Genomic DNA, 16,201 nt, shown 5'->3' with positions numbered 1-16,201 from the left:
TCATATATCTGTTTGAATATTAATAATACTCTTTCAGGGCTTCCGAGTGGCTGCTTTCGTTTGCAACGCTGGGTTGTCTTACTTTGGAGAACTTTTACAAGAAGGTCGATGGGTTAAACTTTCTCAGTTTCGATTAGTTAACTCTAATTGGAATGCAAGAACCACCAGACATGCGTACTAGATCATACTCACTCAGAGGACAAAGGTTTCAACTATCAGACCATTGACTGAGGATCCTTTCCTTAAGTTTGTTGATTTCGCATCGGTTTACAATAAGCCGTATACTCACTATTATCCTATTGGTAAGTATACTTTCTATTTTAAATTACTAATAAATTCATTAATTTCTTATTGTTGTTCATGGAATCTTTATACGTAATTTTAGTAAAGTTATGTAGACATGCAGTAATTTTTTTTGGTTTTACATACAGATTTGCTTGGTGTTTTGGATAAGGAGATTGGAGATGTTGTTGATGTTGTTCAGTCTGATGGAAAAGCTGTTCCAACCCTTAATTTTTGTATCCGAGATCTTGAGTAAGGATTTTAGTAAGTTAACAAATCTAAATGATTATTATATGTATTTAACTATTTTTTGTTGTTTACTTGAAGGGACTACAAACTTAACTGTGTCGCTAAAGGTGATTTGGCCTATGAAATCAAGGAAAGGTGTAACTGTGACATAATGAAAGGACCATATGCGATATGTGTATTGACTGACTGGTCATACATGCTTACGAAGGAGGAAATTTTTCCCGTTTCATAGCTTATCCACCACTTGATGAAGTTTTCATACTCAGGAGCAAGTAATAAAATGTTATACTAATTTTAGTCTTTCTTTCATGTAATATTATACATATACATATTTATTTATTTTTGTAATTTCTAATTTGGTTCAGGATTTGGGATAAGCTAAGGGCAAGGGATGCTTAGTGTGGGATCAGTCTGAAATCAGTTCGTCTTTATGTTTTTTCTTTTTATTTCGTTAATCAAAAGGAGTGATGTCCTCCTACTTTCAGCAATGTTAAGACTTAAGTTTTATGTTGGCTTTATTCAAACTTATACTATGTTATGTTACTTTCGTTATTATCAGTACTCTAACTATAGTTGATCTCTATTGCATCTCAATTGATAATTATCTGGATGTCTATTAAATTAAATGGTAGTATATACTTTATTAATTTAGTTTTTGTCTTATCCATATGTATTAGCTAATTTGATGTCCTATTTAATGTTTACTACTTTAGATTTATGGTTAAGATATGAAATGATTTCAGTTTAGATTATTTGTGTCTTATTTTTAATTTTAAGTAATGTTTCCTATATCATTTAATGGAAAATATGAATATTGATTAACCGTTATTAAAATTTGTTTTTGAATTATCTGTTTATTTACACTGTATAGTAATGATATGATTTTGCTAAAACACTAACCATAAAAATTGCATGGTTTACATATTAATATATAGAAATATAACAAATTATATATTTTGTGTATATAAATTTATCAGCAATTTAGACATACTTTATATTACGAAGTATTCCGTATCTTCATTTAAGAATATTACAATCTAAACTACCTTTTCTTATCAAATACGGCTTCATTTACGAATCTTATTATATATACTATTGTTTTAACGTAATTATCAATACTGCCTTATCAGAACACTAATAAAAAGCAATTTTAAAGATTCGGTTATTATATTGTAGATTATAACTACTATAGATTTTACGTAATTATTTATACTGCCTTATTAAAATACTATAATCAGTTTTAAAGATTCGGTTAATATATTGTAGATATGTTCTATATATCGTGATTTATTCATTTCCTTTTTGTTAGGAAACGTCTTTATTCGAGCCCTCGCAAATTGATTTTGTCAAATCGATTCCCTATATAATATATTGCCTTCTCAGTTAAACTTTTTACATCACACATTCAAAGAAACCTAAACCTAAAGGTTTCGTACTACTTAAAATGGCTGACTATCAAATGGTTAAGGATGTCACTGCCTGTGAAGAGTACAAACAGACCATCAAAGTGAAGATTTACAAACGTTGGAAATCCTTTGATGGAAATGGTCTCCCAGGAATGAGTTTCATTTTGGTAGATGAAGATGTAAGTTTTTATAAAAGCACTATATATTAAATTTTTGTATTTTAATATTCATATTTTCTTACACAAACTTTTATGAAAAATTTAGGGATCTAAAATTGCTGCATCGGTTGACAACCTTCAACTTTCATACATTGAACGTGTTTTCTTAGAAGGTGCTTGGGTTGAAGTTTCTAAGTTTGGTGTGATTAATTCCAACTGGGAAGAAAGAATGACTCGACATGCTTTTCAAATAATCCTAAACAATCAGACAAAGGCCTCGACCATTCGACCTTTGACAGAAGATCCATTCATTAAGTTGACAGATTTCAGTCATGTTTACAATAAGCCATACACACACTACTACCCAATCGGTACATATTTGATTATATAACATACAAAAAATACACATGCTTCATTTATTTATACTTTTTTGTTTATTAACTACTTTCATGTATAAAAATTTATAAATCTGATATATTTTCCAACAGATTTATTAGGTGTTCTTGATAAACCAATTGGAAACATTGTCACTGCTGTTCATCCAGATGGAACAATGGTCCCAACCATTTATTTCCGTATAAGAGATCTTGAGTAAGTCTGTCATAGACAGTATAAAGTTTATTGTTTTTTCTTCATTTATACAACTTATATTCATTCCTTTCTTAAGGGATTACACGCTTGATTGCGTTGCCCGTGGTGTTTTGGCATATGACATCAAAGAAAAGTGTGATTGCAAACTTATGAAAGGACAATACGCCATATGTGTTTTGACGGATTGGGTTGTTCACAGAAATATGAGTACGTTTAAATAATAGTTCATATTAGATTGTTTTATTACTTTTTAATAATATTCCTAACATATAATATTTGCTTAGATGAAATGACTATCTATGATTACGATGGAGGAAGTCTATCCCGTTTCATTGTTGCACCACCGATCGATGAAGTCCTCCGTTTCAGACTCGAGTAATATAGTAAATAATTTGGATATCTATATTTTCATATTATTTTTGCTCATATCGTAACTTACTATTTTTTCTTTTGTTTATACAGCCTTTGGAACAAGAGAAGGACTGCGGAAAACACATCTGGAAATTCTGATGTGAGGGATTAGTAGAGTTTTGCTATTATTATTTATCTACGATTCTACATTTTAATTTGCATTAGTAATAATAAGAGGAATGAACTCATGTTTTTCATATTCGGATTATGAAGTTTAATGTATTTCTATTTCATACATTATTCTTAATTCATAATTAAATTAATTCTATTATTATTTCCATGATTTTAATTTTTTTAATATCGATAATGAATTCATATGCGTATGCCATTTTACATCACATTCGTTATTTTTTTGTCTACACGCACCAATATCTAATATGAATTACCGAATAATATTTTACTATTTAATAACTAACAAATAATCAACAAAATAATATAACACAGTAACAAAAAAATGTTCAAGACAACTACAATACAACATTCCTCTATACACAACTATTAATCTAACTCTAAATTATATAGAATGTAGTATAAATCATTAGTTTATAAATATAGTATGTCCACATACGTTAAAACTAGATATCTAAACTGATTACAACATAATACCGTGCACAGCACGGGTCAAAATCTAGTAAGAAATAGTAAACACTAAGAGATATAGATTTCATTTTTTTAATAAAAAAATTTTTCTTAAATTGTTTTTAAATTTCAGTTATATATAATTTTAAAAATGGTTTGATTAAACCATAATAATTTAGACCGGTTTGTTTTAAGGGTTTTTATATATCATCAAATAAGAACCAATATAAAAATGACATGTAATTGCAAAATAGGACTAAACGGTCTTTTTACAACCAAATTTTATTTTAGAGCTGACACGTAAGCGAAAGGGTATGAAAATCGCTGTGAGCATGACACATAAACAAATCACTACACAAATAAGTATAAAAAATCGTAAACATTATAATAATTAGTGATATTCTATCATTTTTTTTGAAATGACATTCTATAACTTTTTAAATAGACTCTATTTTTTTGTTTTTTTAACATTTTTGTTAGATTTTTTTATAAATTAGGGAAACATAAGAAATGATAAACACTAAGAGATATAGATTCCTTTTTTTTCTTTTTTTTTAAACATATTTGTTTAATTTTTTCTAAATTTCGGTTTTATACAATTTTAAAAACGGTTTGGTTGGCTACAAATTTAAACATTAAATCATAAAAATGTAGACAGGTTTGTTTTGATTTTTTTTTACACATCATCAGTTAAGAACCAATAAAAGTTGTGGAAGAAGTAGTGAGAAGTGGCTTATTTTTATACTAAACCATAAGAAATCGATGTCTAGATTTTAGTTAATATTTTAGTTAACATTTTAGTAAGATTTTTTGTTTATTTCGAAGACATTAGAAATGGTAAATTTCTAATTTTTGTTTTTAAAAACGTTTTTGGTTTTTTTTCCTAAATTTTGGTTTAATCTAATTTTAAAAACGGTTTGATTGAGTATGAAATTAAGCATTTAACCATAATAATTTAGTCCGGTTTGTTTTAAGTTTTTTTTGACACGTCATCAAATGAGAACCAATAAAAATGACACGTAACTGCAAAATAGGACTAAACGGTCTTTTTGCAGCTGAAACTCATTCTAGAGCTAACACGTAAGCGAAAGCTTGTGAAAATCACTGTGAGCGCGACACGTAAGCAAATCACTACATAAATAAGTATATAGATAGGTGAAGTTTTAATCTAATGTGTTGCGCTCACAGTGATTCTTGGAAAAAATGATGACGTGTCTTATTATTATTCGTCTAACTTGATGACGTGTCGTTTTCACTTAAATCAAACCGAAAATTTTCATTTAAATCAAACCGTTATAGGTGAAATATTAATCTGATGTGTTGCGCTCACAGTGATTCTTGGTAAAAATGATGAAGTGTCATATTATTATTCGTCTAACTTACTTACTTGTCGTTTTTACTTAAATCAAACCAAAAATTTTCACTTAAATCAAACCATTTTCACTTAAATCAAACTGAGAATTTTTACTTAAATCAAACCAAAAATCCTATTTTGAATATATATACCAAGATTTTTTAAAAATGATTTCAAATGGTTTACCTGACCAAATGAATTCTGATTTTGTTTCGATAATTACAACTAACCAACTGGTTTTTAATATAAGTTTTAATTCAGTTTAATTTGAGTAAAACAGTTGAATTCGAGATTAGACCTTTCTTTGATAAAAATCTCATGTCGTTTTCACTTAAATCAAACCGAGAATCCGATTTCAAATATACCAAAAAATTTTAAAATGGTTTACATCACCAAACGAAATCTGAATTTGTTTCATTAATTATAACTCGTTTTTAATACAAACTAGTGAACTTGTCCACGCCTTGCGTGGGTTGATATAATTTTCCATTTTATTGTTTGAAAACTTAATAGTAGTTTGAAATCATTTTTTCTATTATTGAGTATATTCGTTTATTAGATTTCTTTACATTTTAATATTTGACGACACGATTGTGAAAATAGTATAGAAAAATGTAGATAACAACATATTACTATCCAAATAATTTAGTTTAAATAGTTTAAAATCTTGTGATCACTGTTTTATGTATTTAAGACGTAGTTTGAAGTACCGTATGACTCATTTGAAGAAAAAGGAAGAGTTAAACAATTTAGAAAGGGTGTGAGAGAATTAGAGAGAAATTATGTACATATTTATACTAAAACATTTGAAGTCGAATGCATTAACCTAGACATCACAAATACCAGCTTCATGATGACTTTCGCATCATTGGTGGGGCTAGCAACTGCCTCAATTCACTTAGAGACGTAGTCTACTGCTACCAAGATGTATTGGTTTCCAAAAGTAGTAGGAAATGGTCCTATAAAATCCATTCCTCAGACATCAAAAATTTCGACTTCGAGAATAAAATTTTGAGGTATCTCATTCCTTTTGCTTATGTTACCCATCATTTGGCATTTATCGCATCGCGATATATAAGCTTGAGTATCTTTGAACAAAGTAGGCCACCAGAAACCTTCTTGTAAGATCTTTGAAACTGTTTTGAAGGTTGTAAAATGTCCTGCGTAAGACGAGCCATGGCATCCGAATAAGATTCCTTCCATCTCTTCTTTAGCCGCGCATCTTCGGAATAGACCATCAGCACATCTTTTGTAGAGATAAGGTTCATCCCAAAAATAATGTCTTACATCCTTCAGAAACTTTTTCTTCCTATAACCAAAAAATTGTGGTGGTTCTACATCAGCTGCTAGGTAATTTGCTATGTGCATAAACATGGTGTGTTGAAAGCATCTGATCTTCGCATGAGTTTCCTTGGTGGTGCGGTATTGGTATTGGTGGGGGTTGTATCTATTGCATAGATATTTTCTTCTGGCAAACTATCATTTAAAGGCAATCTATCTTCAACTCGAATTCGTAAAAGATGGTCTGTAACTCCATTATCTGCTCCTTTCTGATCTCAAATTTCAATGTCGAATTCTTGCAGTCGGAGGATCCATCTAATCAACCTCAGTTTAGCGTCATTCTTAGACATCAAATACTTAATTTCCGCATGATCAGTATGAACTATAACCTTAGATCTTACGAGATAAGAACGGAATTTCTCAAATGAAAATACAAAAGCTAGAAGTTTTTTCTCGGTTGTTGCATTATTGCATTGCGCTTCATCTAGAGTTCTGCTTGTGTAGTAGATTATGTGCACTTTCTTATCTTTTCGTTGGCCAAGAACTGCTCCGACTGCATAGTCACTTGCAACACACATGATTCTGAATGGGAGTTCCCAATCAGGTGCTTGCACGACAGGAGCGGAGACAATGGCTTCTTTGATTTATGAAACGCGCCTAAGCACTCATCATCGAACTCGAAGTTTGTTTCCTTGCAAAGCAAACGCGTAAGAGGTCTAGCTATTTGAGAAAAATCTTTAATGAAGCGCCTATAGAACCCTGCGTGACCTAAGAAACTACGAATTCCTTTCACGTTTGTGGGTGGTTGTAGGCTGGTCATGACTTTGATTTTTGTTCTGTCAACTTCAATTCATTTTCCCAAAATCCTGGGCCCAAGCACGATTCCGTCTCGTACCATGAAGTGACATTTTTCCCAATTTAATACTAAGTGTTTATCTTCACATCTTTGCAAAACTTTACCAAGATTGGCCAGGCATTTTTCAAAAGAAGATCCATAGACCGAGAAATCGTCCATTAAAACTTCCATAAAGTCTTTGATAAAGTCTGTGATGATCGACATCATACACCGCTGGAAGGTAGCAGGTGCATTACACAATTTAAAAGGCATTCGTCGATAAGCGAATGTGCCATATGGACAAGTAAATGTCGTCTTTTCTTGATCCTCCAGTCGAATAGGGATTTGGAAAAATCCGGAGTATTCATCAAGGAAGAAATAGTAGGGGTGATTAGCTAACCTTTCTAGCATTTGATCTATGAAGGGAAGTGGAAAATGATCTTTCCTAGTTGCTGCGTTCAGTTTTCGTTAATCGATGCACATACGATGTCTATTGACTGTTCTTGTAGTGATCATTTCATATTTATCGTTTTTAATGACAGTTACTCCTCTTTTCTTCGGGACAACATGAACTAGGCTAACCCAAGTGCTATCTGAGATAAGAAATATTATTCCGGCTTCAAAAAGCTTCATAATCTCTTTCTTGACAACATCTATGAGGTTGGGGTTCACTCTCCTTTGAATTTCGATTAAGTTTTTAGCATTATCCTCGAGATTGATCTTGTGCATACAAAGATCTGGAGAGATTCCAGGTATGTCATCAAGTGAATATCCTAAGGCTTTTCTATGCTTTCTCAGTTCAGACAACAGCATTATGGTTTCTTCTTTTGTCAAACCAGAGTTTATAATGACAGGATATGTCGAATTTGGTCCAAGGAAAACGTACTTAAGTCCGACGGGAAGAGGTTCAAGCTCGACTTTAGGGGCTTTAAGCTCGCTCCATGGGTCATTTATTGCTGCGGCAGTGTCTTTAGGAGGTGTAGGAATGTTTGTTTGGTTCTTAAGATCTAGATAGTTTAGAGGCTTCCTATAAGTTTCAGACTTATCAAGCATTCGCGCGCATTCACTCAAAATCACTTCAAGGAAATTGTGTTCGTCTTTTGGGGTTGAAAGCGTGACACTTAAAGGGTCGTCGAGAAGCAGATCTTCATAGATTTCCTCAATAATTCCGTCTAGCTCATCAATCCAACAAATTTTGCCATCCAAAGTCGGTTTATCAAAACTTTTGTTCATGTAAAATTGCATGACTAAACCGGCTAGATGAAGGTCAATTCTTTCTCTTTATTTTTCCTTTTCCTTACCCTTTTTCTCATCTTCGGGATCGTTAGGAAATTCAGGCTCTTTGTAAGCTAAATCGCTCCTAAGGGTGATAGTTTTCACATGATCGGAGGGGTCGGCTTCGCTTGAGCTTTCAAAAGAACTTTCACTTGGCTCCTCCTCGGAATTATCTCTGTTCCTAGACTTCTCTTTGATCATCAGGCTAATGAGGGTGGAAAATTTTTCATTGAAATCTTCTTGCATCCTTTTCATTTCGGAACTAAGATCACGGAATTCCCTAGACTTAGATTTTTCAAGCTCTAGAATTCTTTTGTTTAGATTTTCAGCTTCAGAAGAGGGAAAACTAGGATAGGGAATAAAATTAGTGATGCGAGCAAAAGCGGGGTATTGGTTCGTTCTACTAAGCTTCAGGTTTTAAATTTATAACCCCTAAATGTCTGCAAGTGCACAGATGTGTGCTGTAGTACTTAGGATATCAATACACAGAGAATTAGTTGTTTCAGTATGAATTCACGCTAATGCTTAAATCAGACTAGAACTAAACACGTTTAGGTTTTGGTTTTGGGTTTTGGTTGTCACCTAAACTAAAAAGGAAGTAAAAAGCAATTGAAAAACGAAAGCAAATGAAAACAAGTAATAAGCGAATAAATCAAAGGCAAATGGAAGCAAGGAAAAATCGAATGAAAAAGAAAGGCTGTAAACAATGAAAAAACAAACGCTGGGCTCAAGGGTATCACAGGGATTCATGGACTAAAACTATGTCGAATTTAAGCAAGTTATAAAGGTAATCAACTACGTATGTTCTAGAACTCGAGGCACGGAAGTATGAATGACCTACTTTCGCAGCACCAATCAACTATCTCTTGCAACCCTGATTAGTAAGTTTTCACTCTGATCCTGGAAGGGAGAAGATGCAATAATTGAACAAGACTCATCAACATTCACAACTCAACTACAGGTAGGTTTCCACTCCTATTGAATCATTGCTCGTTTCACCCTAGTTCAGACAATCAATGAAAGATTTCGCAACATATTATATCAGATCGGCTTCTAAGTGGCCAGCAAAAAATCATGCAGTAAAATCAAAGGCAAAAGAAGAACATCTAGAAGATTATAAATCCAAAATCTATCGATTCATAGATAAGACACACGAAATTCTTTTTGAAAAATCTCTTTAAACCCAACTGGGGAACTACTCAAACATATTGTAACAAAGCATTATAGAGGATTTAAAGTTGCAGGAAATTAAAGAAAGCAGGGAAGAAGAACGAAGAACAGAGGCGACGGTGGAGGCGCGATGATGCTCTCTTCGACCGCTCCTCCTTCAAAGGCGGCGGCCTCCTAGGGGTTGTGAGGAACGAAAATCTCTCTCTCTCTCTCTCTCTGTTTGTCTCTCCTTCGATCTCTCTCTTTAAAATGACCTAAAGATGGTATTTATAGCTTCTGCAGTTGTCCTGGACACTTAGGGCTTCAAAAATAATAAGAGGAATCGACTTGGGCTTTAATTAGGTCTTCTGGGAAGTCAACGACTACTGGCTGCGGTCGCGGTGCTTCTACCCGCGGGGAAATAGGCTTTGGCCGTGGTCCCGGCTTGTGTCCCGGGATCTGGTTTGTTGCATTTTTAATCTTTATTGTATCGGGTGTATCTGAAGATCTAACCGTTGGATTGTCTCCAAACCAAGTGCATTAGAAAGCTGGTTGTATCTTCTATGTTGTCACATCGCTTGTCATACTTTTGATGGTCTGCATTTATCCAAAATTGCTCATTTGTTACAAATTGCATATCTTTTGCCCAAGTTTCCAGAAAGTATTTTGAAACTCTAAAACCTTGAAAACACTTTAAAACCATTGAAAACAGAGTTAAAACACCTGCATAAGACATAATTATGATCCATAAAAGTGACCAAAATACGGTGTTATCAACTCTTCAAACTTACATTTTTGTTTGTCTTCAAACAAACTCAGATCAAGCAAGGAAAGAATTTTTAAAATTCGCAGAACTAAACAATATCTCAGTGACAGTCCTTCTAAACCATAACTTATCATGAAACATCTATTTGGATCTAGTCAAGAAAATTCTCACCAAAATACAAGAAAAACTTGTCTGTTAATCTGTCATGCGAAAATCTATACACTTGGATCTAACTTCCAGTCAACTAGCTCTCTACATTCATTAAGTGTAATGGTGAATTCTCATTAAAGACATTATTCAGGGTAGACGGCGTTTGGTATTAAGGGTTTTTTAAGTGGTGGAGTTTAAGTATTTCGGGTTATCTGATGAATCTGGAAGATGCAAGATATTATGCAAAACCGCAAGAGAGAGAAAGACCTGTTGGTGACCGCAAATTTTCTGTCACTTCTCCTTCCTCCTTTGTTGTGAACAGTTATTTCCCCAGATTTAGATCTTTTTCGGAAATCAGAAAGTTGATCTCCAAAACTCTAAATAATCGAATAAAGCTTGCCTCAAGTATAAAATTCGATCCTTTTAGACTCTCTAAGGTTTTAATTTCCTTTCCTTTCCTTTTTTTTTCTTTTCTTCTCTTTTTCGGATTTTTCTTTTTTTTGAAAAGAGGAAACACCTTTTATAGAGGAAGAGTCTAAGGGACGAAATTGTACCAAGATTTTGAAGTTTCTCCAAGAAAAACTAAGTTTTTTCCTTTTGTTGAATCATTCCAATGAAATCACAGGTCTTCCTCTTCAGTAACTGAAAACCGCGTTGATCCTCTTTTTCTCCGATGTTTTTGCATATATCTGCATATAGGACAATGAAAAGCAAGAGTGCATGTGGTTTAAAAGAGGTTAGGTTCGGTGGGGAACTAGTTAAAGATAAACTAGCCATTATGGATCAACAAAGAATGGTAAAAGGATAAAGGAGTCCTGAATATATGATTCGTTTCCCTGATCTAACGCTTTAAATGAAAAAATTAAGTCAGAATTAAGTCCAGATAAAATGAGCTATTGTATCCTGTCAGAAAAAATCTCCATGAAGAGAAGTCCTCTGGTGGGAGTTCGTAATGCAAGTATTCTAGTTTCCGCCTAGTCTAGGCCTAAATCATAAAAGAGCAAAAAACGAGGAAATAACGTAGAAGCACACTGGTCTAAATCATCACAATAATGTCTATTGTGTTCCTGGTTTGAAAACATTTTGAAAAACATTTTGAAAAACTTTTTGAAAAATTTTATGTGTCCAAAATAAACTCAAAACAAATCAAATTTCATTAGTAACGGATGAACACCCTCCCCAGACTTATTCACACTGTCCTCAGGACAAATCTTGGAAAGAATGGTAAAGAAAATATAAAATAGAAATGTTTAAGTGTACTTATCGTGCTGGAGAATGATGCTCGTCTTTTGTATTTGTTCTTTTTTAGTTAAAATATTAAATTAAATGAAACAAAAACAAAGCAATGGAAATAGAAAATAAAGGTCAAACGAAGATAAATAAAATACCAGGTGGGTTGCCTCCCACTAAGCGCTTATTTCAAGTCGTTAGCTTGACATTGTTGCTCGATTAGACTTATCTGGGGTCGTGACACTCATTGATCTCTTTATTGGCCGATTATGGATCAATCAAAAGCATCACTTCTCTCTCGTCATCTCTTTCTTCAGCCAGATATGGCTTCACACGCTGTCCATTCACTGTGAATGAGTTTCCAGTTTTGTCCCATACGACAATGGCTCCATATGGTTTGACTTCCTTTATCGTGAAGGTTCCGTACCATCTTGAACGTAATTTTCCTGAAAAAGCTTAAGACGAATATTGAAAAGAAGAACTTTATCGTTAGGAGCAAAAGTTCGATGAATAATCTTCTTATCGTGATATGCTTTAGTCTTCTCTTTGTAGATCTTCGAGTTTTCATAAGCGTTATGTCGGATTTCTTCTAAATTGTGAAGTTGAAGTAGTCTTCTTTCTCCAACAGTTTCAAGTTCATGTTCATCTCCTTAATAGTCCATTGTGCTTTATACACGAGTTCTACTAGAAGGTGACATGTTTTTCCGTAAACTAGGTTGAATGGTGATATTCCTAATGGCGTCTTAAATGCTGTTCGATATGCCCATAATGCATCGTCAAGCTGGGTAGATCAATCCTTGCGATGTACTGCAGTTGTTTTCTGAAAAATCGATTTGATTTCTCTGTTTGAGATTTCCACTTGACCGCTGGTTTGGGGATGGTATGGAGAAGCATCTTTATGTGTGACTCCATTCTTTCTAAGAAGATTCTCCAAAACTCTGTTGATGAAATGCGATCTTCCGTCGCTTATCACAGTTCTAGGAACTCCAAAACGCGTGAATATAACAGATTTAAACAGCTTCATAACGTCTTTTGCATCATTGGTGGGGCTTGCGACTACTTCAACCCACTTAGAGACGTAGTCTACTGCTACTAAGATGTATTGGTTTCCAAAAGAAGTAGGAAATGGTCCCATAAAATCTATTCCCCAGACATCAAAAATTTCGACTTCGTGAATAAAATTTTGAGGCATCTCATTCTTTTTGCTTATGTTACCCATCCTTTGGCATTTATCGCGTCGCGATACATATGCTTGAGTGTCTTTGAACAAAGTAGGCCACCAAAAACCTGCATGTAAGATCTTCGAAGTGGTTTTGAAAGTTGCAAAATGTAAGGCGTAAGACGAGCTATGGCATTTGAATAAAATTCCTTCCATCTCTTCTTCAGCCACCATCTTCGGAATAACCCATCAGCACATCTCTTATAAAGATAGGGTTCATCCCAAAAGTAATGCCTTACGTCTTTCAGAAACTTTTTCTTCCTATAACCAAAAAATTGTGGTGGTTCTACATCAGCTGCTAGATAATTTGCTATGTGCCTAAACCATGGGGTGTTAAAAGCATCTGATCGTCGCATGAGTTGACGTGGTGGTGCTGCATCAGCAGTGGTTGGGGTTGTATCTATTGCATAAATATTTTTCTCTGGCAAACTATCATTTAAAGGCAATCTTTTTTCAACTCGAATTCGTGAAAGATGGTCTGCAACTCCATTATCTGCTCTTTTCCGATATCGAATTTCGATGTCGAATTCTTGCAGTGGAAGGATCCATCTTATCAACCTCGGTTTAGCGTCTTTCTTAGACATTAAATACTTGATTGCAGCATGATCAGTGAGAACTATAACCTTAGATCCTACGAGATAAGAACAAAATTTCTCAAATGCAAAAACGACAGCTAGAATTTCCTTTTCTGTAGTCGCATAATTTCATTGAGCTTCGTCTAGAGTTTTGTTTAAGTAGTAGATTACGTGCAGTTTCTTATCTTTTCGTTGGCCAAGCACTGCTCCGACTGCATAGTCACTTGCATCGCACATGATGCTTGCACGACTGGGGCGGAAACTGTTGGGGTCGGTTTTCACCCCGCACAGATAAAACCATCCCAAAATAACTAAGTATAGAAAGTGGGAGAGCTGTGGCCATCAAATGGGAGAGCCGTTCTCACCAAGGCAAGAAGGAGAGCCGTTTCCACCAAGACAAGCGGGAGAGCCGCGATCACCAAGTAGGAGAGCCGAGAAGAAGGAGAGATGGGCCGAGCCGTATTACAGAAAATGGACCGAGCCCCTGTTTTACATACCTGGACCGAGCCGCGGTGAGGTGGAGCGAATCATATCAAGCAGGCCGAGCCGTGGAGAGGTTAGGTGGGCCGAGCCGTAACAAAGGAAATATGGGCCGAGCCGTAAAGAAGCATGGATGGGCCGAACCGAAGCCTTGAGAGGTGAAGCCCATGGAAAACCCTAGGCGAGATGCAAAGGCGGTCAGCCGCACGAGGCGATAAGGAAATATTCCGAAAATCTCGCCCGAGATTTTCGGCTAGGCGGTTTAGAAAGTCAGTATAAATATATGATGTATGCAATTCATTCCGCCAACTTTTGCAATCCTAAGCAATAAGACCTACACACTTTCACAGCAATAAAAATCCTCTTTTGATCTTACTGTTCTTGCGATTACCCTAGAAGTTTCAGATCCCTTAGTTTCTCTTCACAAATTCTTGGTTGTGCGAGTTTTGGCTCACACAATTTGGCGCCGTCTGTGGGGAATCGAAACTTTCTTACTCTAAATCGACGAGACTTTAAGATCCGAAGAACATGGCGAGCAACACCCCCGACGACAACAACAACAACACTGGTAACGGCGCGGAGAAGGACGCTCCAGCATCATGCACAACGATGGCGACGACCGAAACCCACGAGGAGATGCGATACATGATAGCTGCGTTGATGAAAAAAATTGATGACCAAGACAAAAGAAACGAGGCGATTACGGCGAGGCTCGACGCGATGGCGGCTGAGCGACAACACTCGACTTGGAGAGCCGGAATTCCTGACCCGATGGACGGAATTCGGAGACGCTTCGATTTCTCGACACCCGCAGAAGCCTCAGGGAGTGGCGCAAGAAATTCCTCGTTTCTTCGTCCCCTTGACGAACAAACTCCCGCAGCAACCCGAGTCAACATGACCGAGCCGCCTCCACTACGCCGGAACTCCAGGCAACGAGCCGGTGAGGAAGGGGGCGATGCGATCGACGTAGACACCCAGCAGAACGACGAGACCACGAATCCGCAACAAACTGGTTCGGCTCGCCGAATTAGTTAGGAAGAACTCGCCTCGGCACTGAACGGCATCCGGACTGACGAAGTCTCCGATCCAACCCGCGGCGATAACCCAACCGAGATGGAAGAAAATCTCCAATGGATCGAGCAGGCAGAACGCGAAGACGAGCCGAGGCAAGAGGAGCGGGAGCGACCACCCTTAATCAAAGGAATGACTCACGCACAAACTCTCGAGCTCAAAGAGCTGCGAGCCTCTATGGCTCGGACAGTGGCTGAAATACGCGCCATGAAATCTCAAGTGCACAACGCGACAAGTGCCGCGCCCGAAATCGACCGAATGCTTGAAGAAACTCAAAGAACCCCGTTCACTGCAAGAATCACGGAGGCCAGGATTCCCAAGCCGGGGAAGGTGAGAATCCCGTTCTACGAAGGAACAACCGACCCGAAAGCACACATCACCGCGTTTTGAATAGCGATGGGACGAGCCTTCACAAAGAACGCCGCTAAACTCACCGAACGCGAAGTAGACGCCGGATACTGCCTGCTCTTCGTGGAGCATCTTAAGGGAGCCGCGCTCGAATGGTTTTCGAGGCAGGAACGCAATTCTATCGGCAGTTTTCAACAGCTCTCCGCTTTGTTCCTTAAACAATACTCGATGTTTATGGACAGATGAACATCTGATGCCGACCTGTGGACGCTATCCCAAGGACCGAACGAACCGCTTCAGGATTATATGGCACGATTCAAGGCAGTCTTATCCAAAATAGAAGGGATAAGCGACAAGGCTGCGCTCGAGGCTCTGAAACGATCTTTGTGGTACAAATCCGAGTTCCGCCGGGAGATGGCTCTCAATACGTCGCAAACAATTCAAGACGCGTTGCACCGATCATCAGACTTCGTCGTAAACGAGGAGGAAATAAAAAACTTGGACGAGCAGTACGAAGCCACGAAAGCAGCGATCCGAAACTCAATTTTGCCGCGCCCCGCGAAGAAGGGCAATCCATCGAGCAATGCAACAACGTAGAGTTCGGATGAACCTAGGAGCGGAGGTGCCCATAACTACCAGGTCAGCTCCGGACGCGGGAGAGGAGAGTCGCGCAACAACACTTGGGTGAGAAAGTCCGCCAACTACGACGAGAAGGCTTTCTGCGAGTACCACTAGACCTATGGACACTCAACGGCTCAATGCCGAACTCTAGGAGCAAAGCTCGCTGCAAAA

At 36.6% G+C, this 16,201-nt stretch overlaps 1 protein-coding gene across 1 annotated transcript; it reads left to right on the top strand.

Moving 5' to 3' along the window:
* Positions 1-1,975: 1,975 nt before the first annotated feature.
* On the top strand, positions 1,976-3,209 carry LOC112082070. The gene is made up of 6 exons (XM_024149161.1): positions 1,976-2,116; positions 2,202-2,466; positions 2,584-2,686; positions 2,763-2,893; positions 2,971-3,061; positions 3,149-3,209. The coding sequence occupies exons 1-6, from the start codon at positions 1,976-1,978 to the stop codon at positions 3,207-3,209; spliced, it is 792 nt and encodes a 263-aa protein (XP_024004929.1).
* The last annotated feature ends 12,992 nt before the right edge of the window (positions 3,210-16,201 follow it).

Source organism: Eutrema salsugineum, unplaced genomic scaffold (genome assembly GCF_000478725.1).
Source record: "Eutrema salsugineum unplaced genomic scaffold, Eutsalg1_0 scaffold_1, whole genome shotgun sequence".
Lineage (NCBI taxonomy): Eukaryota > Viridiplantae > Streptophyta > Magnoliopsida > Brassicales > Brassicaceae > Eutrema > Eutrema salsugineum.
Note: the sequence above shows the minus strand (reverse complement) of the source record. Positions and strands in the feature narration are given on the sequence as shown.